The 26871-nt window shown below is 27.0% G+C and overlaps 1 protein-coding gene across 1 annotated transcript; it reads left to right on the top strand.

Annotated features, from left to right (window-relative positions):
- Positions 1–25608, top strand: LOC100206755 (tropomodulin-1). Its single transcript, XM_065804487.1, has 8 exons — positions 1–211; positions 500–767; positions 1512–1619; positions 7687–7928; positions 11251–11334; positions 15748–15807; positions 24165–24309; positions 24910–25608. The coding sequence occupies exons 1-8, from the start codon at positions 122–124 to the stop codon at positions 24963–24965; spliced, it is 1053 nt and encodes a 350-aa protein (XP_065660559.1). The 5' UTR covers positions 1–121; the 3' UTR covers positions 24966–25608.
- Positions 25609–26871: the final 1263 nt, after the last annotated feature.

Here is a 26871-nt window from a genome sequence, read left to right as displayed (position 1 = left end):
TCCGTAGTTATGGCTTTATGATTTATTGATATATTTTCTATATTAATAATTTATAACCAGTTTCAAAATATACTAAATAAAAGTAATAGTAGTAATAAATAAATAAATATATATATATAAGATGAAAGATCTTTACGAAGATGACGAATTGTTAACTGGATTAAGTAAAGAAGAACTTGACGAATTTAATCGAGAGCTTAACGATCCTGAAGTAAGATTTTTTATTTCATTTATAACATAATTTAAGTTATAAATGAAAGTTATTTTTTTCTGTTAGCTAGGAAAAAAGGAGGTGTAACAAAAGTTGTTTTAAAGTGCGTTGTTCTGTTAAATAAATTTTAATGTAAATTTCTATTACGTAAGTTTTTAACACATTTGTGTGTGTGTGTGTGTGTGTGTGTGTGTGTGTGTGTGTGTGTGTGTGTGTGTGTGTGTGTGCGTGTGCAATTTTGTATTACGATATGGTTAACATACATTTAATTTAATCTCATTTGAATAGAATGAGTTGCTTCCTGCTTCTCAGCGAGCTCCTGATCAAACTTTGCTAGAGCCAACTGGTGATTTTGATAGAGAACATCTTTTAACTTACCTTAAAGAAGAAGCATTAGCATCTGAAAATATTGAAGATTTTGTTCCTTTCGAAAAAAAGACCCGTGGTAGGGTTTGGAAAGCAAAAGAAAAGAAAAAAAGCCCAATTTTATTACTTCCAGATGACTTGTCTGATGTTCTCGATATGGCTTCAGAGGATGACCTTATCGAACTTGCTGGTATATTTATTGTAATTTTTAAATTCATAATTAAAAGAAATAATCATTTATTATATGAAAATTAGCTTCTCTGATCAGATCCCAGATAGATGTGATAAATAAATAGTAGAGCTTTGACTTGTTTTGGTTAAGATGTAATCTATACATGAGAATCATGTACAAAAATCATAATAAAGAATCTAATTGTTCACTATGTCTCATATTCGAGTTTATAAAATTTTTATATAGTTTATTATTATAATTTTTATTTTTGTCTCAAAATTCTTGAGTTAAGAATACAATTTAATCACATTCACAATTTTCAGAAAATCATTGAGGGTTCAGAAGAGACCTTAAAGTTTTGTAAGAAACTAAGATTAGTAAAAACCTGGAAAAAGTTTTTAACGAAATTTTTAGGTAAGCTAGAAAGATTTTGTCAAATTTACAAAAATCACTAAAAATACAAAATATTTTTTAATATGTACTTTTTATTATTATCAAGACTTTTCTTTTTTTAAAAAAAGCAAGCAATAGTTTATTTAAACTTATTAAGTTTATTTTTAAAAGTAGTAAAATAAATGGAAAGCATAATAAAACTATTTCCAAAAATAATTTTAAAAACGAATGTTTTATAAATAAGTAAAGAAAAAACAACAAAATTGATTTATATGTATGTATGATATGTATGCTTATATTATATGTAAATGATTTGTAAAATAATTTAAATAATTATGCTTTTTAAAATAATTTATTTTTAAACTTTAGCTGTACTTGGTATTCATGGGATGTTAAACCAAAAGCAGAGCGAACAAATGGAGGCAGATAAAGCATGGGATTCATTGAAAGGGTCTGGTTTAAAGAAATATAAAGGAGGTTCAAAATAATTCCTTAATACTATTTTTCAAGTTTCAAATTCACAATAAAAAATATTTAATATTTTATTTAGTAATTACTTTTACTATATGCACATGACTTTTTGAACAATATACACAAAGAATAGATCTGGGAACTTATAAACTTATCTTGATTTTCTAACTCAAAAGACCTTGGTGTGACTCTGGATACTTATTGTGTTTAAAAAAACATTTTAAATGTTGGCTTAGTCTCAAGATCTTAGTATCTTAGTAAGAATCTTCACTTCCTATATATTTAATCAATATTATAAATAAGTAATTAACAAATGTATGTTTGATGGCAGGAAACAAAATTAAATAGTTTTGGAGTTGGAAATGGTGTTCATCAAGAAATTACATTAGGATGTAAAAATTACAATTCTATTTAATTTTTGCATACATAATTTGATTTTATCAATCTCAAACCTGTGTATTGGATGTAATATAGGTGGCATCTTCATGAATTTGTTGGCTTACACTGATATGGTTCTAATTGAACCCTTTTGGTTTTCTCTTCAGAAACTACTTAGCTTTACAAATAGGGAATCTTCCTTAATTAACATGTCCTTTAAAACCAAGAAAATGATGTGTATGGTGTTCAATCCAACTCAAAAATTAAAAATTATATCAAACTCCTTCCCAGAATTATTGCTACGCATAATTCTGGCTGCAAAGTTGCTTTTATTGAATCTTTTAAATACCTTTTTTTTTTTTTTTTTTTTTTAATTCACCTCCCCAAAACCGAGAAGGCCACTACAGATGAGGAGGCTACTTGTGGTTATCACCCTCTCTCAACTTTATAACTCTGAAACACGAACCTTGACGAACCAGGCCGCTGCACGGAGAAACAAGTTGAGCGCGGTACTACCAGAGACATGGTGGGAATCGAACTCGGAACCTCTCACTTATGAAGCGAGCGCTCTACCACTACACCACTACCGCATATACCTTGTCATATAATGAAAAACCACTACACCACTACCGCAAATACCTTGTCATATAATGAAAAATGATCTTTATATAACCAAGGAGGTGAAGGGTCTATACGCACATGCAAATATTCTGTTTAAGTGTTTTCATTTATGCTCTACCAGAGTAAAAGTAAAGTTGTTTAAATCATATTGCATTTGTTTGTATACTTGCATTGTTCATATTTGCCTTCAGTATTGCTACAATTGTTGTGCTAAATTATTTTTGGGTTATGACAAGTATGATAGTATATCTCTCATACTATTAGAGCACAGATTACCATCTTTTAATACAATTATCTTAAACTGCAGACATGCTTTTTGTAATCAGTTGATGTTTTGTACCTTAGTGAATGATTCCATGTATTCATTTAATAAAATTTTAAAATAATATTGTTCTTTTCAAAACTATGGCACTTATATTGTATATGCCACTTATATAATACAGTAGTGGTGTAGGGGTTGTAACCACAAAAAGTAGCCTCCTCGACTGTAGTGACCATCTCGGCCTTGGGGAGGTGAATAATTAGAAAAAAAAAATTGTATATGCCTGTTGTCTGAAATGTATTGATAATAATAATAATGTTTATAAAATGTTAGAACATTAGTATAAATTAGTATTATTAATATAATTAGAAATATTTAACTAGAATTAAAAGCAGTAAAAATAGTGTTTGAATGGATAACAGACAAATTTCTCCAAAAAGAAATAATCGTTTAATTCATTTTTGATTAGAGAAAGTTCTAAAAATGTTTTGTTTAAAATAATATAGGAAAGTTACTGAGATTATTATTGAGTTCCAAGAAAAAATGTTTCAAAAAAAAAAAATATGTTTACAGATGCAAATCAACTTGCAAGTTTTTTGTTGTTGTTAATTTAAAGAATTTTTAATGTGATATTTTAGAAAAACCATGTAACATTTTGCAACAAGACTGCAAGCAACCACTGTTAAGTTGAGGTTACTAGAAAAAAAGAATAGAGTTATCGAGCAAGGAAACAGTTGGCAGAATACTTGAAAAGTTGTAGGTTGTTTGAGTCAGGAAAATATGGAGATGGGAGAGAGTTTCAAATAGTTGAAGTGTGTGGAAAAAAACTAGACAAATAAAAGTTTTTAGAGCATGCATGGGTAGATACAGTAAACAAATGAGATTTTGCTGAATGACAAGTCAAGCGAGAATAAGTTTTAGTAGATGGAACCAGAGATGAAAGCTCCTTTGAGGAGTGACCATGATAGTATTTGTAGAAAAGAGAGATGCAACTTTACGTTGATTGGGGAGAGGCTCGAGCTTGGCATTTAGAGCGGGTCCAACTACAGTTACATTGAGTTTTTAGACCTTGTCTAGAAGAGAAAGACATCAGCTCAAGGACCGTCACAAAGAAAATCACAAAAAGTATCAGCTATGGGATAGTAATAAGTAGTGTGATGATAGGATGAGTTCAAAAAAGAAGTGCGGGATGAAAGATTTGTAGAGACCATTGTATGGTCAGAACCACCTAAGGAAGAAAAAGGAGAAGCTGAACACAAGCTAGGATCATAGAAAAGACATAAATTAAGGAGTGAAGGTAAATAATTAGATTTGTCAGGAAAACTAGTCATAAAATTAACTTAGTAAGATATTGAGAAATGCAGAAGTTTTAGGCTTCAGTTCAGCAGGGTCAGTGGCATTAGAACCAAACCATTCAGTGTAATGAGCATTAAAGTCACCAATCACAACAGTCTTGGCAAAAGGGTAAAGAGAGAGTGCATGGTCAACTTGATCAGAAATTACATCTAAAGAGTGCAGTCTTGAGAAGAAAGAGAATGATAAAGAACAAAGGGAAAGATGGTAGAGTGAAAAGGTTCTAAACTGAAGCACATTAAAGAATGTTCAAAGAATTCAAACCTGATTTCACAACAAATAGGTGAACTGATATGTCATATGTCAGGCCTTGTTAAGAAGCATTACGTAGCTCGCATTTTGCTTGTGAAAAGGCGATTTGCCTACGCGTTCAGCAGTTTTGCGTTATGCAAAAACTTATATCTTTTAGAATATTTTTAATTATCTTTTGATATCGTTTATGTGACGTTTATTCTGAAGAAATAAAGTCGTAAGTAAAAGCATTTAACCGCAATTGTAAACTAATAGATTTTTTGTTAAAGAAACAGTTTGTTTAATAATTTTTTTTATTGTTGTTAAAAATTAGTTAAAAAAAATAGAGTGTTTTAAGTTTTATCTTAAGGAATTAAATATATAAATTCCTTTTAAATGTAAAAATTATTTTTTGTCATAATAGTTTAAAAAATGCACGATCTATTTTAATGTAAATATTTATTAATAAGATATTTTGTTTATTGTTAATTCAATAACGTAAAGTTTTAATGACGTTTGTTTAATTTATGAAAATAAATTATGATCACGAATATGTTTTGGGTAACTGATAAGTAACAAAAAAAAACTCTCTATTGTTTAAAAACATTATTAAAAAGAGTTCACAAATTAAATAAGAAAAAATTTATTAACAGTTGATGAAATAATCAAAAACCAACTGTAAAATCATAAGAAAATAAACAAACATTATTTTATGTTTCATGAAAAAAATATTTTTTTCAAAATAAAATTTAGCTCATATTTGAAAAAAATAATAAAAATGATTTTTTAAATAAGAACTTAGATTTTATTTGTAACTTTTGTTCTAGTGAAAAAAAAACAAACTGTTTGTATGATATTTAACTCGTTAATAAAATAATTTTAATTACAATGCCGTACTTGAAAAGACGCTAGTGACGCAAATTAACTTCTAACGATGCAAAATATATTTGCTGAGTTGAGTTACTTAAAAATGCGTTACGCGTTTTCGCTACGCAGCGAAATCTTGTAACAAGGCCTGATATGTGTACCCCCAAGCTAAGTATGTTACTATTGGAGTCTTTGCAAATCAAAGGATAGTACCCATCAACACTGAGATCTCAAGAAGGAATTGTGGAGTATTATTTCTATATTTTTAATTATTTTATTTTGATACAGTATTATTTATAATTATTCTCACTAAGGGCAAACAAGCCTGGTGAATTTTGCAAGAGATAAGATTTAACTGATGGAAAGTTGCTTTGCAGACCATGAATATTTGTAAAAAATATATTAAAACAGTTAGGTGATGGGGATGGTTTTTAATGTTTAATATTTTGGGTTACTTTTGACATGATTTAAATTTAAAGAGAACTTGACTGATTCATAGATAGAGCACCACCTCCTTAGCAATGAGCTTTGCTGTTATCTCAGTCCTGTTAATTAACCTTAAAAAACTAACCCTTGTAAGGTAGGGCTCTTTATGTGTCTTCGACAATTGGCACCAAAAGCATTAACAGGGATACCATCCAAAAAAATTGGTCTATAGGCATGACCGATATTAAATATTACTAATGACGTTTTTGTAGGATGTGATTTGTTTGCATATTTCATCACTGCAGATTTGTTTGCATTTTTTCAAATATACAATTTTTTATCTTGCTTTGACTATTTTATAAGTCATCCAAGTTCAAGACTTAAATATTAATCAAGCATTGATAAAATTCTTTTTAACATATATCATTTCTAAGTTAAGTCATAATAATTTAAATGATTAGTTGATCAACATTCTAGGCCTTGAAATTTAAAATCTGAATAGTATATAAAGTTCCTGTCTAATTGTCTCGATCAAAATCAAATATGATGGTGAAATCATATTTGTATTATTAACTTTATGTGGATGTTGAAGATTATTTTAGAGTGGTTACTATGTAAATATTTTTAAAAAGCGTTTACTTATCAAATGCTTGGAAAATGAAGTTTTGTATGGTTTAATATAATTTACACTTTTAAAAAGTGATTCTTTTTTTTTTCTTATGTTTTTTCTTGACTATTTGCACACAAATAGTCATGTTGATTTTTTGGACCCATCCTGAAAATATTACTATAATTAAAATCAACTATCAACAACATTTGCCTGTTTGGTCTGTAGCAGGCTTCAGACCTATCTCTAAATTGTTTTACATGACAAAAAAATTGCCCAACAACTTCTTTTGTGCATGTAAAATTGAAATCTGTGATCAACAAATGTGATTATGTGCGCTCGTTATAATGTTACAGTTTTTTATCATTTAGAATTAAAAGAACTACTAGATTAATATATTATAAATATTCATAGTTAAGAAATATTTCAATTTCTTTCTATATAGAGTATGGTTTTTGAATAATCAAACTTAATTCTTTGTGAATATTGTTTTATTTTTATTAAGTTTAGTTTTAGTTGACTCAAATGTCTAGACAAATTTTATTATTGAACTTTTTATGTTTATCTGTTTCTGTTTGTTTGATGAAAGGTTTAAAGTCAAATTTTTTGGGCTTAAAGTCCCTTTGTTGTCTTTTATACTTATCACTGAGGATTTATTTAAATGTAGTTGTAGTGCTTGCCATTTTTACTATTCTGGTTAATGGTTACCATCTACTGATTACTATCCATTCTAGCATTTCTACCATTCTGGTCCATGTTGTTAGGTCGTAAACCCTATAACTGAAAATATTCAAAACAAAAATTAATAAAATTAAATGATTTAACAATAAATTTTATAGAATTTTAAATTCTTTTTTCCAATAAATGTTTTTTTATTCTTAACATTATATTATTCTTAAGATTATATTAATAAATTTTGAAAAGGCAATATTTTTGATTTCTTAACCAAGAGGCAATGATTTCTCTTTTTTTGGATTTGTTATGCTAACAAATTAATTTAAAAAAAGCTTATGTTGTAATTTAAATTATAGGAGACCTTCATTTATGTATCTAGGTATGGTATTTAGGCAGCATTTAGTTCATGAAGTTTTATGCTGTACTCTTCTTGCCTTTTGTTTTTATTTTACAACTGAATATTTTTGTTTAAAAATATTTTTATTTTTTTTGTTATTATAATTTTAAATAAAAAGCTTAATATTTTAAATCAAGGTTTAATAAATATATTTTAACGCATTGTACTTATTTTAAGGATAAAAAATGTATTTATTACTTCACATTTAGATTAAAAATTTTTTTAAATTTTAACGCATAGTACTTTGTTTTTTCAGGAATTACTAAAGCGACAAAGACAAAACAATATACAGATATTAATGCTATAAATGAGTTGGATTTAGACAAAGCTTTGACTCGCCTAACTAGTTTTGATGAAACGCTAACAGAACTTAATTTAAATAATCACAAAGATATCACTGTTGAGAAGTTAACCTTAATAGCAGATAATCTGAAAGAAAACAAGTTTTTAAAAACATTACTTCTTGCTAATACTCAAATGACAGATTCAGTTTGTAAGGTAAATTGTGATCAATGCAAATATTACTTTTCAGTAAATCAAAATAATAATATATTAGGTTAATTTTATAGTTTTTCAATATTGTTATAATTACTAGAGATATCATGAATACTAAATATTTGGCTAGACGCTCGGTCGAATATTCGGTGACGCTTAGTTAATTTTAAAAGTTTTGACCCACTTCATTAAAGTGGATACATTAACTACTCTGTGGACGTTTTTGTTTAATTTGGTCGTGTCACAGCAAGCATTATTTGTTGAGTGTCACAGCAAGCATTATTTGTTGAGTGTTACATCAAATTGTTTTAACTATAGTTATTAGAGATCAAAACCAAACCCTTTTTTTAAAGTTTGGGTCCAATTCGGTTTGGTTAAATCTAATGTTTGAGTTTGGTTTGGTCTTAAGCACAATTTGGGTTTGGTTCGGTAACAACTATAGTTCAGGTTCAGTTCGGTATCAACTAAATTGTTATTTTTATTAGTTTTATTAGTTAAATTCACAATAGTAAAGCAAAAATAAAATAAAGTAATATTAGGGTACTTCTCTACCATTAAAAAAGTGAAAAACTTAAATTTTTTTAATTTTTCGATTTTTGTGAAATATTAACAAAATTTTTACAAAGAAAACTAAAAAAATACATATTGGTTTTACACGATGAAATTCAACACCCTTTAATTGTTAATTACGCAAAAACAACTTAATAGATTTTTGTAATTTTTTGACGCAATGAAGCTAATTTAATGATTTATTTCAATAATTTTTAAAATTTTTTATCGGACGCTTAGATAGAAACCGAATATCTTTGTGAGTACTTGACATCATCTGCTGCATCTTGCTTTGAGTTACTTTTTTTGAGGTGGCTATCCATTTTTTCTTAAAATCTTTTTTATTTGTAACTAATTTCTTTCTTTTCAATAAGATCAATTCTTTTATATTTGACCAATAACTTTTAATAACTCCTTGCTCAGGACAATTTGGAGGATTTGCTTCCTTAGGTACAAATTTGACGCAATTTTGTTCATACCATTCTAGAGAATTCCCGGAGTAAATCAGGCCAAAATATTGTGGGCATTTCATACTTTTTAATAAATGGCAAAAGGCGTTTTTTTAAGCATTCTTTTATATATAAATCTGCGTTTTACGACTAATGTATGGTGTACTTTTTAAACTACAGGATCAGATTGCTTGTCAAATAAGGAACTCGGGAGCAAAAATTTCAGTTTAAATATAGTTAAATTTTTTGGCAACATATCTACCTTTCGACTGAAAAGTTTTCTCGGTTTAAAAGTTTATATAGCTTTTTTGAACAATGAATTGCTTTAACTTCTCCATCAATGGATCACTTTATAGTTTTCTTTTTATGATATGCTTTATATTCTAGGGACCTAAGTACTTTTCCTATCAAAGCTTGGTTGCATTTAAATTTTCTCGCAAGATCTCTCTGCGACTGACATGGATTTGACTTTATGAAGCGAATGATTGATTTTGCTTTATATTTGCCTTTAAACTCCTTTGTTTTTTCACTTCCAGCTTCTCTTTCAATAAATTGAGTCTGTTTATATTGTTGCAAAATAAATCCAACTGTTGATCGAGAAGCACTGGTCAATTTTGGAAAAAATTATCAAACAAAAACTGTTGTTCAAACTCTAATTCAATCTGGAATCTGGTTTGCCCACCAAAGTTCTATTTCCTATATATATAAATCATTGGCAGTCCCTACCTTAGCTTATGGTATGGAGCTATGTGATAATAATTCTGCTTTGATAAAAAAACTAAATATAATTGGAAGGAATGCACTAAAGTTTGCACTAAATTAAAAAAGTATTCAACAAAATAAATTAAACTTGTTCCTTTGTCTTCTTAATAATATATCTACTGCAGACATTATCTTTTCATAACTGAAACATCCTTTATTTCAACATTCGTTTGAATGTTGAAATAAAGGGTGTTTCAGTTATGAAAATCTATATATTATAATCTATATATATAATTATAAATATCTGATCTACATCCAATAAAATTGTTTCACTAATTCAAAATTTATATATAAGAATAAAGAATAAAGAAAACAATTCCTTACAAAAAAGAAAATAAATTAGCTTTAAAATAAAACTTAAAAGACTCAAAATGAAAATTACTTTTTATTACATTTAAATTGCATTTGAAAATAATTGCTTAAAAACTTTTCAAACGTTTTATAAAAGTTTTGTTAAATTGAGCCCTGACTTATTATTATTTGAATAATTATTAACAACTGGAAAGTTATTAATAAAAGGGTATTCCGGCCAAAATTATATTAAATTTGGCTATATTAGAGGATATATTCAGGTTATATAACTGGATAAGAGTATTTGTGCATGGAATGGTGCACCTCTATTATCTTTTTTTAATAGTTTCATTAATAATACATTAATGAATTAAAAATTAATTAAAAAAAAAAAAGAAAGATGAAAAAAAAAGAATAAAATTAGAAAAATATATAAAATAAAAATAAAGAGAATGAAGAAAAGAAAAAGAAAGAAATAAAAAACCAAAAAACTAAAAAAAAAATTAAAAAACCAGATTAAACAAATTAACAAAAGAAAAAAACAAAAAAAGAAACTTGAAAAGAAAAAGGAAAGACAAAAATCCAAAGTTAAAAGAAAAAAACATTTGAAAATGGAAAGTAATTAAAAAGAATTAAAACAAAATATAAAAATTGCTCCGTTTTTCAAGAAAGGAAAAATAATATTTTTTTTAAATTTTTTTTTTTTTCAGGGACGATAAATATAATATGTGTTTGCTTGATATGATTTCCTTTTTTATTTGAATATTGTCATTTATTATGAAAACTCTATACTTCTTGTGACTAAATGTTTGTGTGTATGTGTGTGACACGTTTTTATTTGTGAGTGTTATTGAACATTTTTTTTTGTTTATTTATTGTTATTTTTTAATGATATTTATATTACTTTTATTTATATGATTATTGATATAAAAGTTATTATATTTATTAAATCATTGTTCCTTTTTTTCTTGCAGTAATTGTTTTAGTTACATGGTAGGTTGTTACGTTTTGTCGGTACATAATTGTTTATAACTTTCCTGTCTGTGCATTATATTCAATTGTTGTTTTAAAATTGATATTGATTATCATATAATTTTCTTATTATTCTTATAATTTATCATCATTATTATTATCATTATTATTTGTATTATTAATGCTCTTTCATGGTATTTACTTAAGATTAGTTTTTAACTATTTGTAAATAACCTCGATTGTAAGATCTTTTATCGAAAATAAATTAATATAATTATTTTTATTATTTGCTAATTTTTTAGTTGTTTGCTGAAGCATTAATTGTAAATAAAACACTTGAGAGTATAAATTTAGAATCGAACTACTTGACCAGAGATGGAGTATCTGTAAGTATTTTTTATAGTTATTAATTTTTTGTTTCAACTTTTTTATGTAATTTTTTATATCTGTAGATTTTAACCAGTTCATTATTTTGCTCAAAAGCTAGGGTGCATCGAAAAATAATGCTTTTCAAAATTGTCTTGTAATAGGTCTGAATATATTATGTATAATAAAATAACACTGAATTTTTTAAATAAAAATTTTTTTATGGGTTGCCCCAAGATCCTTAAATAATTACAGGGTCCCGAATATTAAAAAAAAAGTTCCTTAATAGGTCAACTTTACTTAAAATTATAAAAAATCTCCAAAATAATATTTTTTTTTATAAAAATCTTATATAAAAAAAATATAAAACTTATAAAACTGCACTTTTTTAAGTTTAAAAACCATAGTTTTAATGAATAAAATCTAAAATAATATTTTTTATACGAAACAATTATTTTTTTAGTTTTTATGTAATTTCGTTTCTTACTAGTTTTGAAGGTCTTTTTTATATATTATATGTATATATATATATTATATGTATATATATATATTATATGTATATATATATATTATATATATATTATATGTATATATATATTATATATATATATATATTATGTGTATATATATATATATAATATATATATATATATATATATATATATATATATATATTATATGTTTATATATATATATTATATATATATTATATGTATATATATATTATATGTATATATATATATTATATATATATATATATATATATATATATATATATATATATATATATATATATATATATATATATATATATATATATATATATATATATATATATATATATATATATATTACATTGATGTATTATTACTAAAATTTTGACCTGACTTTTGAGATTTGAGTTTATAAGTAATTGGGACAAAAGGTGTCAATATTTGTAAATATTTTTTAAGTAATAAAAATTTTTTTTTGTTATTGTAAACTAATATTTTCTGACAAACAAATTTGTATTATCTATTTTCTTTGTAAAATATTATTGAATTAAGCTTGGCAGGGAGGGATGGGGAGGGAGGTGGAATATTACTGGCTTACATGTATATATGTTTATGTTATTTTTTTAAAGCGTTAGTGCAAAGTCAAAAACTGACTATGTTAAGATAACAACCGCATTTATAAATATGTTTATTTATAGATTATGTTTTAACGAAAACATTGACAAAGTGCTTGACTGAGAGGATTATTGAGAGTTTTATAACTAAAATTCAAACAAAGGCTCTTACATATGTTCTTAATAAACCAATCAAATTTTTCAAAAATAAAAACTATAATTCTAATATTGCTTTGGGTTATTAACAGTGGAATTTACCACTTAATGGAAAGTCCCCATTAAATCTGCATTTAAAGCTGAAATTGGGCCCAGACTAATTTAGAGACATGTTTGAATCTAACATTGGTTCAGTTTCTGACTTAATTTGATTGCCTATGTAAAAGTCAAATAAGTATATAAAAATTAATTAAAATATTAATTAAATTGTTTTATTTAGTAAAAATAGAGAATTTATTGTAAAAGTTCTAATTTATATCATAGTTTTATTAATTTATTGAAAGAGTATTTATCACATAACATAAATTTATTAGAATTTATGGTGAAAACCGAAATAGATATGAAAGTAGTGATTTCTCCTGAAGATCAAAAGTAAAATGGTGCATAAAAATTTAAATAAATTTTAAATTGAAAAAAAAATTATTTTCATATGAAATACCAAGCATTTTATTCACTTTTATAACATACACTTATCTATTAAATATTGCTAATCAATTCAATGCCGTTACCCATCTGTGAGTGCTTGATACGGAACTCACGGCCGCCATTACACCCGAGTTAATGATGAGAAAGAGTCCCAGCACTTTTTTTTATAAGAAAATATGAAAGTGTATGCGAGTTATGTAAACTTCAAATTAAAACATCAAGTTTTATACTTTTACTTTTACTCGAAAACTGCGGCAACATCTCCTTAACATCTCCTTAATTTTGATTTATATAATGTATTTGCCATTATAAAAAGTTTTTTTGTTTATTAAATAGTTTTTAAATTATTCTCGAACAACACATCATAGTGGCCAAGGTGGTTAGCTCGCAGCATTCTAAATGGCATCTCAATGGTTCAAATCACTGGCACCTTTTTTTTTTAATCGTTTTAGATTTTTTTTAAATCAGAATAAAATAATTTTTAAGTTTTATAGATATTCCATACACATAACACATATAAAGATACCATATACTATAAAAAACAAAAGGGAGAGTTTGTTGTGCATATGATATGAAAAAGATATTTATAATGTGCTTAGGTAATTAATCCTAATAAGCTGTGGATGGTCCAATAAAGAATTATGAAAGAGAAAAATAAAAAAGCCCATCCTGCTACTACTGAAGGTGCTACTGTGGAGGTTAAAAAAAAAGCCTATAGCTAGCAAAAACTTTTTTCTTTGTTAAAAAAAATTTTTTTTAACAATTAAAAGTCTTTTTTGCCATATTTATTTTTTTGTTATAAATATAAATGGCCAGATTAAAAAAAATTGAAAATGTATTGTGTTAAGGGGCGGATTTAAACCCTCGCAACGTCACAACAATGACTTAACAACTGATCTATCGAAATTAGGTATGTAAGAAAAAATCAAACAATTTCATAAATCTCTTATAAGCTCTACCTATGTGGAAAATGTGCATATGTTAATTTTTTTTGCTCCTACAGTTTTAAAGACTGAAAAATATTGAAGTAAAAAAGATTGTATAGGAAATAAGTATAGAAATGATCGGTGTGGAACACATAAGTATAGAAATAGTCAGTTTGGGGAAGACCCGTGTTTCGCAGGTCGGGACTGCTAGTAGTTTACTATTTACTTATTATAAATAAAACATCTCAGAGAGATCTTATAAAAACATCTCAGAGAGATCTTATAAAACATCTCAGAGAGATCTTATAAAAACATCTCAGAGAGATCTTATAAAAACATCTCAGAGAGATCTTATAAAAACATCTCAGAGAGATCTTATAAAACATCTCAGAGAGATTTTATAAAAAGAATGCTATAATGGTTTTTATATAAACTAATTTCTTTATATAAATTAAGTTACACAACAATACAGACATCAACCTGCTTTAGGAAAAATAAGTATTATCATAAACCACATGCATGTCTTTTATTTTAATGCAAATGCCATCTATTGTAAAAATAATTATTTGTTTGTTGCAAAAGAAAAAAATAACATTTTTTTCTTTTGCAACTCTATTTATTGTATAATGCTAGTTTTTATCATTAAAATGTAATTTTTATTGCAAATATTGGTATTTCTTGTAAAACTAGAAAATTCTTTGTATGTTTTTTACCATTTTATTTTGGTAACATTTCATTCTGGTAACAAAACTTTGTTTTACAAAAAAATAAATTGTTTTATTTCAAATAGTGATATGAAATAAAAAATATGCTACCATATTGAGGTTTGGCAAATAGATGGTAATTATGCAATAGACATCTTATGTGTTTTCCAAATATATCTTTGTTACTACGATCTTATGTAAGTTACTATGATCTTATGTAAGTTACTGTGATCTTATGTAAGTTACTGTGACGTTATGTAAGGTACTGTGATCTTATGTAAGTTGCTGTGATCTTATGGTCCATTTAAGACTCCATCATATTTTAAATCTTTGATTTAAAATATCTGAGATTTTTTAAAGTATACAAAAATATTATTTTAGAGAAAAGATAATTCTTAGAAAAGATAAATAATAATAATAATAAAGGAGATAAAAATAATAAAAAACTTAAATGATTAATAATTATAGATGTTGTTTTGATGTTTTTGATTTCTGGACCCAATTACTAAATTAAGAAAATAAGATTTTTTTTATTTCAAGACAAAATTTTAAAGTTTCTCCTGCTTGTAAGTTACTTATTGTGACCAATATAATATATGCCACTAAAGCAAAATAATAATGTACTAACTTGCACATCTCATCAAATTACACAAAGGTTTTGTGTTTCCAGGTGAGTGTTTGCGGGTTACATGTTTGTGTATTATATGTTTGTAAGTTACATTTTGAAACTTACATGTTTGTAAGTTACTTGTTTGTGAGTTACATGTTTGTAAGTTACTTGTTTGTGAGTTACATGTTTGTAAGTTACTTGTTTGTGAGTTACATGTTTGTAAGTTACTTGTTTGTGAGTTACATGTTTGTAAGTTACTTGTTTGTGAGTTACATGTTTGTAAGTTACAGATTTCATGTTTGCAGGTTTTGATGTTTATGTTTCATTTAGTTTTGCGTATTATTGCGTAAACATTAAAAACATTTGTATTGATTTCAGTTTTATTATTAATTATTTGAATTGTTTTGTTAAATATTTACTTAAAATAATTTCTTCAATTTTAGGAACTTCTTAAGATGCTAGAAGTAAATAAATCATTAAAAGAGTTAAGACTTGATAATCAGGTAGATATTTTTAAATACTTAATTCTTTGTTAAAATAAACTGAAGTGTTTTATTAAAATAACCTAGTTGTCTGCATATTTGTGTTTGTGAGTATATCAGTTACAGTACCAATTTTCCAAACTGAAGTGCACTTTGCATCAGCGAGGCGAATATAAACTTTTTCTTCAATTCTACAAGTTTTTATAACTCATTGTGATCTTTCCTGAGTTAAAGCGTTTTGCTCCTCTTGAATCGGAAGACGCCAGGTGTACTTATTTTTTTGAGAAACAGGTGCAGATTCCTCTTTTATTCCCATCGTTGGTGTTGCATTGTATCAAAATACTGCTAGTAACAGACATATTTGTGCCCTCACAGCTGTTTGTTTTACTGTGTGGTGGTTATGCTCCACAATTCTATTTCCTGATGGTCTATATGCACATCTCAGGCATTGTTAAGAAGCGTTATGCAGCTCGCATTTTGCCTGCGAAAAGGCAATTTGCCCACGCGTTTAGCAGTTTTGCGCTACGCAAAAACTTTTATCTTTTAGAATATTTAAATTATCTTTTGATGTCGTTAACGTGACTTTTATTCAGAAGAAATTAAGTCGTAAGTAAAAACATACATAAGTAACCGCCATTGTAAACTAATAGATTTTTTGTTAAAGAAACAGTTTGTTTAATAATTTTTTTGTTGTTGTAAAAAAATTAGTTATAAAAAATAAAATGTTTTAAGTTTTGTCCTAAGGAATGAAATATATAAATTCCTTTTAAATATAAAAATTATTTTTTGTCATAATAGTTCAAAAAATGCATGATCTACAGTGCTGTGCAAAAGTCATTATAACAGTAATATTTTTAAGGTTTTTTTCTATTTTCTTGTAGCGTTACAAATAAAAACGACTGAAAACAATTGATTTGGATTATTTTTTTTATTGCAACTGTTCATACAATTTAACAGTTATTAATACAATTACACAGTTTATTAATACTTTGTCTGCCTACCCCTTGATTTGATGACAGACTTGATCCTACGGGGCATAGAGCAAATCAAGTTCTGAACAGTAGCTGGTAAAATATCATTCCATATGTTCTGTAAATGGGCCCAAAGTGCATCCTTATTGCTAGGGTTTGCTCCTTGCAAGTGTTTAAACATTATTTCCCACAGGTGCTCTATGGGGTTGAGCTCTGGACTCTGGGCTGGCCAGTTCAGTACCCGTATATCATGGATCCTCCAGATATGCAGTCACAAGCCTTGCTTCTTGGCCGCTACACAACCTTGTAGACCGGCCTTCAGGAGTCTCCTTCTGACTGTGCTTGTAGATATGTCCACTGCCAACTGTTTCCTGATGTCCGATGATGTCATTCGACGATTTTTCATACTCATACGAACTAATATCCGATCCTCTCTGACCGTGGTCTTCTTTGGCCGGCTGTCCCTGGGAAGATTGCGTACGGAGTTGGTTGCGGCATGCTTCCTCATAATTCCAAATACAGTCAGGTAGTGGATTTTCATTATTTGTGCCACCTTTTGATACGAATATCCCTCCTTAACCTTCGCCAACACCTCACATCTATGTTCCATCGTCAACTTTCTATACGGAGTCATGTCTTAAAAATGTAAACAAAATTTTTAAATAATATAAAATAATAAAAAGAAGTAATAAATATTAAAAGTGCAATAGTATAAATTTAAAATACATAATAAATCATGTTATTACAATTGTTATTTCTACAGAATATGACAATTTTTAAATTTTATTGACCAAAAATTCCAATTTTGTTACATGATATTAAAAAACAATTTTATGGGCTAAAAAAACCAAAATCTCATGCTTTCTACATAAATCCATAAGTAAAATACTATAAAACTACAATTAAATGTCATTAAATTACAATTACTAAACTAAACAATAGTTTAGAAATAAATTTTAACATACCTGCTAAATCGCCAAAAATTGAAAATTCACCGATCGCCACGAGAAAACCCGATAAAAATGGATAAATATTAATAAAATAACACAAAATGTGTTTAAAAACAAAGTCAGCTGCTGAAGCAACCATTTAAATAAATAGTTATGAAGTATTCGCCAGATGGCAGGACCCTATGGCGTTTTTAATGCACTGTAAGCTTGTTTTCGACGCTGTTATAATGATTTTTGCACAGCACAGTATTTTAATGTAAATATTTTATTAATAAGATATTTTGTTTATTGTTAATTTAATAACGTAAAGTTTTAATGACGTTTGTTTAATTTATGAAAATAAATTATGATCACGAATATGTTATCGGTAACTGATAAATAATAAAAAAAAACTCTATATTGTTTGAAAACATTATTAAAAAGAGTTCACAAAATAAATAAATAAAAATTTATTAACAGTAAATAAAATAACCAAAAACCAACTGTAAAATTAAGAAAATAAATAAATATTATTTTACATTTTAGGAAAAAAATATTTTTTTCAAAATAAAATTAAGTTCATATTAGAAAAAAATAATAAAAATGATTTTTCAAATAGGAACTTAGATTTTATTTGTAACTTTTGTTATAGTGAGAAAAAAAAACTGTTTGTATGATATTTAACTCGTTAATAAAATAACTTTAATTACAATGCGGTACTTGAAAAGACGCTAGTGACGCAATATAACTTCTAGCAATACAAAATATATTTACCGAGTTGAGTTACTGAGAAATGCGTTACGTTTTTTCGTTACACAGTGAAATCTCGTAACATGGCCTGTACTTGATATATACTTCTTTTGACATCTATACTTCTTTTTTACACACCATTTTTCACATATATTTGAAAATTTACTTGATTTAAACACTGCTCCATTATCCATCAACAGTTCCCTAAATATGGGCTCCCTAAATATGGATTCCAATTGACTTACTACACTTTTGGTATTTTTGTGAGGCAACTTTCTCCAAACTGCAAACCGACTTGGTCCACAGTCAACATTGTTAAATATGGCGACCCTTATTAGTGAGTCGCATCACAAGCAATATGATACCATGTGTCTGGTACATCTAGCACTCCATTTTCCCATTTTATTGGTGCTGGATCAATTGAATTATATTGACAATATTTGCAAACACATTCTTCAACGTCTTTTCTTAATATGTGCAGAAGTCTTTGTTGCACTGTAAACATTGTCTGATTAACGCCAAAATGATGTTTTGAGTGACAATTAAGAATTTCTTCAGCAATACTTACTCCACATAGTATTTAGTCTTTAGTATTTCTTTGTGAAAGTTCATTTATCCAAGTCTTTGGAATTCTTGTCAACACAGCAGCTTTGTTTTTAGAGAATGGAACCCATTTCAATGTGTTATTTATATTATATTCTTTTATTAAGTCTTGCAATAGAGAAAGTCTTCTTTTAATAAGCATTTCTGATAATCCATTTGATCGAACCCTATGACTTTCAGTCAGCATACTTTTTAACCATCCATGAACTGTTACTGAATCAGTGAATACTGACAAATTCTTTATATCCCACTTAGCAGCTAGGTTTATCCAACGCACCACAACATCTAGTTCAACAATATTAATATGCATTACATCATTTATTCTTTGAAGCCAGGCTGCGTCCTTAATTATTACGCTGTTGTATAGCAACCACCATTGCCATGCTGCTTGCATCACACCACAATGCTGCTCTATTTTGAATTCCTTCAGCATTCCATTTCCCTCCCACAGAATCACTAACTTCCAATTGGTGCAATATTTTGATCAACCATGACTGATCTAATCTCTGATTAGATCATCCTAAGCATCTCCTAGACTATGACATTTTATAAAACTGTAGGATTTTCTAAGCCACCCTCCAACACGATAGTGACCTAATAAGTGTCCATATATTAAAAAAAGTTTCCGTCGTGTTACATTTTCAGTTTTGATATCTTGTGACTTTGGAATGATGTTTCCACGTTTCCAACAAAGCTTCTTTTTTTTTCATTTTTAAATAGTTGCAAACCCAACACTCGTGCAGTATCATATTGCTCCGGCTATTTGGTTACCAATCCATAACGCGCCAAATGATTTTTGACTTTTTCAACTGATGCCTTTTCCAAATTAACGATTATATTGTCAATATAGTACTTAGTTGCTTCACTAATACCTACATTGAGATTAAACACACTCCTAAGATTGAAGACATTATTTTTGGGGCAGAATTCAACCCAAAACCAAAACAAAATCTTGCAATATGTCTAGATTTTCCACATCTGAAACGTTTTATTTCATCACTAAAAATTTGTTTCTTCGAAAAACAGATTTGGGCAACATGTCCAGGCTTGCCACATTTGTAGCAGTTAAAATCAGTAGCGGATGGTTTCTTAACATTTTTATAGAACCCAGAAATTGTTGTTGAGACATACTCTTTTTTTGTTTTTTTTTTGTCAAGAGTACTCTTGCATGGTTTAATGCATCCTGTAAACTGATTCCAAATATTTTCACTTGTGCTCATAGCTGCTTTGAAATTTCACCCGGCAATCCAGTTATAAATGCTCTTAGCAATAATTCTTCACTTTCAATATTGGCCAAACCAATAAGTTGACGCAAACTAGCCAAATACACATCGCCAGATGCACCGTCATTCCATCTTCAATCTCTGAACTGCTCGTAAGCTTGGAAACCAACGACTGCAAATACATCTAGTAGAGCTTTTTCAATGTCCGCAGCAGAGGTTTTTTGGCTCTCCCTAAGTTGCTCATATAATGCATATGCACTGCCTTCAAGAAACAACGGAATGATCAATGAAAGATCTTTTACAGCTCTCCCACTAGTTTAATCTTTTTCAGACACACTACAACATCTCCAGATCCATCAAATTTTCCAATCATTTTTGCCATTGATGCCATACTGCTGAAATAGCTTGTAAATACAACAACTTTGTTTACTTTTATTTTGACTTTATTTTTTTTAAATTCTATTTACAACTTTAATGCAGAAACTAAAATTCTCGAGGGCATAATTATATACAAAAATAGCTTATGACTTGACTAATAAATTACATCAATTAACTTTAATAATATTATGACAAGAATTTTATAAACAATAAAGTTTCATAACAATCAGCTATTATCACATAGCACTATTATATCATGTATTAGCATATATTATAATAGATAGTTAACAGATAGTAATAAAATCAAACACAACCTCAAACTTGTAATTGCAGTGTTGCTTTTTACTTATTCTAGAAAAACTTCTAATTTAACATCGATTAGAGGTAGTTCTAATTTAACATTGGTTTGAGGTAGTTCTAATTTAACATCGATTTGAGAAAGTTCTAATTTAAAATTTGATTCAAGGTAGTTCTAATTTAACATTGATTTGAGGGACATTAAAAATGTCAAGTGAATCATAAAAGTATCTCCTTTTTTTTCAAGAAAACTAATTGTATCTTCTTACATATTAGAGTTTGTAACTTCTTATATATCAGAGTTTGTAACTTCTTACATATCATAATTTACATATCAGAGTTAGTAACCTCTTGCATATCAGAGTTTGTAACTTCTTACATATCACAATTTTTGTTTACATATCATTACATACATTGTTCTTACATATCAAAGTTTAAACTTCTTACATATAAGTATTTAAACTTTTTAAATAACAGAGTTGAAACTTCTTACATATCAGAGTTTAAACTTTTAATATATCAGAGTTTAAACTTCTTACATCTCAAAATACCTTTCCAACTTGATTTTAACTTTTATTAAGTTAAAATCAAGATGACAAAAATCAGTCTGTATAATATTTTTTGACTGCAACATATTTCCGTTAAATGATCATGTGAATCATTAAAAGATAAAAAAAATTGAAATGATAAATTTTGCCGTAACATAAAAGAAAAATGTTTATAGCAAAAAAACCCAGACCAAAGATTCTTTTTTTTTTTCTTTTATCTAAAAATCTTCTAAAAATCACAACCGTTTGTTCAAATTTGAATAAGATCTTAAGTAAATATGTTTTTTAGATGAAATGATCATTGTAGTTTAACAATATGATATGTTCTGATCGTTTATTGGCAATTTTTTCAATTATAAGCCCTTTCTTGGTCGGAATTCTAATATTTTTTGTGTAAATTGATAGAAATGTTGTGTTTTGACAATTATATTAAATTAATATGTGCTAGAACCTAGGCACTTTTTCAAAAAATTTCAACTAAAATTAAGTTAATGCTGTTAAGCGGAATTGATATAAATACTCAATTATGGTGTTCTTTAGATTCACAAGTAGGGGTTATAAAAAAATTTTGAAAAATATATAAAAAAGAGAAATGTTTCTTTAAACATTATAAAAACTTGATGCAATAAAAATTATAGCATCTAAAGATTTTGTTTGGGCATAATGTGCTGACAAAGTTATGCTAATTTCAAATAAACGAATTTAAATAACTTATAAATCGCCATGACTACACAGAGTGGCTTTTATCATTCCTATCTAAGATTGAAAAATGGTCTAATAAAGATTCTTTTTTTTTTGTTTTTTGCTTATTACTTTTCTGTAAACTAAGTTTTACAAACTTTTTATTGCAGGCCCTTTTCTTAATCCAATATCTCTAAAGAGTGTCTGTGGCAATCATAAATCAACTCTTTTTTCTGTTCTTTTTTCACAGTTCTTTTCTTCCAGCTTTAGGAAAGCAACTGAGTTGTTCAGGGCTAATAAAATTGTTGTTGAATTAACATTAATAGACCTCTTAAAAGCATACGACTTTATCCTGAATGACTTACTGATTGCTAAATAAGAAGCCAATGGTTTTTCTAAAGAAAGACTTAATCTCTTTCTATCTTATGATAGTAAATAAAAGGTAAGAATAGAGTCTTCTGCCTCAAACTGGGTGGATATAATATCTGGACTATAATATAAGGGTCAATCCTTGGACTAATTTTTTTCAATATCTTTATAAATGAATAATTTTTATTCATTAAAGATAAGAAACTTTGTAATTTATACGTCATCGCCACTTATGACTTACGCCATAAACTTTGTAATTTTTTGGATGATAACACTATTTATGCTTGCGATTATAGCTTTGAGAAGATTATTTTTTGTTTGAAAAAATAAGCAATTATTAATTGGTTTCAGTTTAATTTTTTAATTGCTAATCCAGATAAATTTTGATTTCTTTTACTTGGCTTAAAAAACACAAAAAATCTATTGCTAAAAATAGTTAATATAAGGGTTTTTGATTCCGATAAGGTAAAACCATTTGGTATAACTTATAATTGATAAAGGTCTAAAGGTTGGGGGATACATTAAACAGTTATGCATAAAAGCTAATGCTAAATGATTTGCTCTTTCACTCATAAGAAATTTTTTATCCCAGGATAAATCTATTTTGGTGTTTAATGTCTTTACTTTGTCTGACATTTCTTATTGTCCTCTAATTTGGATGTTTTGTTCAAAAAAAGATGACAAATTAATAAATAGAAAAAAAAGCTATAAAGAATAGTATATAAAAGATTTGATTTGTTTCTGGATGAATTTTGAAAACTATCCAAGGATCCGCTTAAGAAATTTGAGATTTCTTATGATGGAAACTTTTAAGTCTATTTTCAAAATTGAATTGTTGGTGATCTTTTGGAAAATTGTTTTACTTTATCAAAAATTATATTTACACTATAGGCATTGAATGATGTTACTCTAGAAAAGGTACATCCTTCAGGTGTTTTATGAGACAGATCTGGATGCTGTTTTCTAACATTATTTATCCTGTCATTGATTCTTTGTACCACTTTCGTGAAATATTTTATTAATAGTTGTCATATGAAAAGATATACATGGACTAACATACTTTAAAGATATACATGGACTAACATACTTTAAAGATATGCATGGAATAACATACTTTAAAAATATGCATGGACTAACATACTTTAAAGATATAGATAAAGATACACTGACTAACATACTTTAGCAAGTTAAAATATATTCCTTTTAGTTCTTAACCTTGCTCAGCAAAAATAAATTTAAAAATTGTACAAAAGTTTCATACCAAAACAAATAGTGCAGTACAAGTGCTAACACCCGCACCAGGATTCAGAATAATCTTGAACAACAATTTGTCTGTAATCTTGTAAAAATTGCAAGCCTTTTTCTCGGTGCATTCAAGCTGGTATTGATGGTTTTACCCATGGCTCACCATTACCCACCCTCTCCAATATTATGTAACCATTACATAATTATAATTTTAAGATTTAAAAGTGTTTTACAATTTATAAGTTAACAATTTATAAGTTAACAATTATTACTGTAGGTATTTATGACCAAAAGATTAAACAATTATTTTTAATATTTCAAATGTCAGTTACAATTAGTTTATCATATTAAACTTGTTATGTCATTTCATATTCTATATGTTAGTCACAAATGATGGGACATCAACTAGAAACAAAAATTTGTAAAGTATTGGCGAAAAATCAAACTTTATTACGTTTTGGTTTTACGTTTCAATCTCGTGGACCAAGGCATATTGCCAACAAATATCTAATGAGAAACAATGATGCAGGTTTGTTAATGTTGATTTGTTTAATTTTGCGAGATATTTTAAAGTTCTAATCAGCATTTATCATGAGCTTGTTCTGTTTTTTTTGTTGTTGTTATTTTTTTTATATCATGAGCGTTTTGATCTTAAAATATTTATGTTTCTATTATTTTTTTATAATACATTAAGTTTCTAATATTTTTAAGTAACTAAATAGTGATGATTTAGGGTAAAAGTATAAACTACAGCGACCTATAAACTGTTTATTATTTAGTAATGTTTTAATTTGTCTTAAACAAATCAGTCATCAGTCGTAAAATGTAATCAAAAACAATTATTTTTAGGGTATTGTTAAGTAATCAAAAAAAGTTTTTGATTATATTTTACGTCTTATGTTTTATTTGTCTTCGACAGGTTGAAATATTACGAAAAGATAAATAGTTTATAGGCCGCTGTAATTTACGATTTTACCCTAATTAATTACATCGTCCAACAAATAATGATTTTGATACAATTAGTGAACCTTTTTATTTATTATTACAGCTGATTAATAGCTTCACGGTTATCAATAATCAAATTTAGTCATTGGTTTAAAAAATAGTTTTTTTATATTTTGTTTTGCAGATCGATTAGTACGTCAAAGCGAAAAGTTGGAGAAAGACTCGGAACTTAAAAATTGATTTTTTGTGTGTCAGACTTCTAATGTTGTTGTCTAATTCACGACAATTCTTTTAAGAATGTTAGGATTCAATATAGTATACAAATCAGAATCTTTTAACATCGAACGAATGCTAAAAAAAAGTTTTTTATAAAACCTTTTCTTTTAGCTCAACTAAAAATATGCAAAATTTAGTTTAATTGTTTAATTTAATTTTAACCTTATTTCATGTTGTCTTGTATTGAAAGTATTAATAAGAGTACATCATTAATGAATAAAAGTTTGTGAAATCTCTATTTCCTTTTAAAGTTTGTAAAATTTATAAATCCATCTAAAGTTTGTTAAATCTCTTGAGAAACCAAAGCAAATTATGTTTTTATTCATAAAAAATGAATCTGTTGTCTTTAAATTTCATCGCTAAACTTTCAAATTTAATTATCTAAATCTTTTAAATGTTGACCTTTTGCCGCGTGAAGTCTACTAGTGATCAGCTCTATTTTTGTTGGTAATGTACACTTTTATGAAAATATTTCGATTTCAATTTTTTTCGGAAAATTTAAATAATTGTAAAATATATTACTGAAATCTTTTTAAGTGTAATTAGTGAATAATTTTTTTTTTCTAATTACTGTTTAAATTTAAAAAAAATATATTTTTATTTATAATGTTCATTTTTTGTTGCACGAATTCCACTTTCCACTTTATCGCGTAAAACCCGGAACTGCTTGGGTCTTAACGTTTTATAATTTTGTTATTATTATTTATTTCATAATATAACTCCACCCTGGCAGTGATATTTAAATTAACGTTAAGTAAAGTTAGAAGTAAAAAAAATCAATTTCGTTAATGTGAATGAAACTGAAGTTAGGAACTATTTGAAGAACAAAAACTGAAATAGAATTGAATATCAACATCAAAAACGAAAATTGAAGTACAATTATTTATTATTACTGAATGAAAGTTATTGAACTCAAAAGTTAAATTTAATGAAAAAAAAATTTTTGACAGTTTAATTTAACAAATAAAAAACACATCCTTTATTGTTGTCGCACATGTCTGACCACCAATCTGGTCACGTGCTTTTTGGCTTGTTTGCCATGATTTGAATTTTTTTTATAGCAAAGGATTAAAAGTATTGTTGACGTAAGAGTCAAACTCTTGCGTCAACGATACATTTAATCCTTTGTCACAAAAATAGTAACTTTGGCCATTTTTAAAAAGTTTGATTAAATATCTGAAACTTTTAAACAGTTAAGTAATATTTAACTATTTTTGTTTTATTTAAAAAAAGCAATCTTTCTTGCTTAAATTTCGATCTGAAGTTTTTTGCAAATGCTCTTTACTATAAGTGAAAAAGAATGAAAACTACATCTTGGTTAAACACAATCAAAAACTGTAAAACAGAATGTTGGCGAAGATAAAAATGATAGCAAACAACTCAGTTTTACTGCTGTTTTAAAGTTAAACGTTCAAATAAAATTAGGCGAAAAAGTTTTTGTTTCAAGTAACAACATTCTGTTTTTTTTACAGAGTGGTCAAAGTTACCCTGTAGGTTTATACTCTTTTAGGGTAACTTTGGCCAAGTAAATAATATTCATTTTAAAGTAGCCTGATCGTTATCTATTATAACTATAATATTTTTTTGAAGCATGTTATCCAATTATATTTGTTGTTGTTGTCGCTAAATCATAATTTTATTAACTTTATCACAAAATTAAAATTTATAGACTCTAATTTTTAAATTTAATTGCAATTTAATAAAATTATATAATAATTTAATAAATTACTACATTGCAGTTTGCTTGTGTTGTTTATATTTACTTTTGTTTAAAGCATTATGCCTCGTAAATATAACAAGCATAGTGTTGGAAAACGTGCATACAACAAAATGTTAAAATGTTAGTAGCTGGTTATTTAAAATCGCAAAA

Source organism: Hydra vulgaris, chromosome 09 (genome assembly GCF_038396675.1).
Source record: "Hydra vulgaris chromosome 09, alternate assembly HydraT2T_AEP".
Taxonomy (NCBI): Eukaryota; Metazoa; Cnidaria; class Hydrozoa; order Anthoathecata; family Hydridae; genus Hydra; species Hydra vulgaris.
Note: the sequence above shows the minus strand (reverse complement) of the source record. Positions and strands in the feature narration are given on the sequence as shown.

Coding starts and splice junctions, on each gene's coding strand:
- LOC100206755 (XM_065804487.1), top strand. CDS start 122: ATGAAAGATCTTTACGAAGATGACGAATTGTTAACTGGATTAAGTAAA. Junction 768..1,511: donor TGACCTTATCGAACTTGCTG/GTATATTTATTG, acceptor TTTAAACTTTAG/CTGTACTTGGTATTCATGGG. Junction 1,620..7,686: donor TTTAAAGAAATATAAAGGAG/GTTCAAAATAAT, acceptor TTGTTTTTTCAG/GAATTACTAAAGCGACAAAG.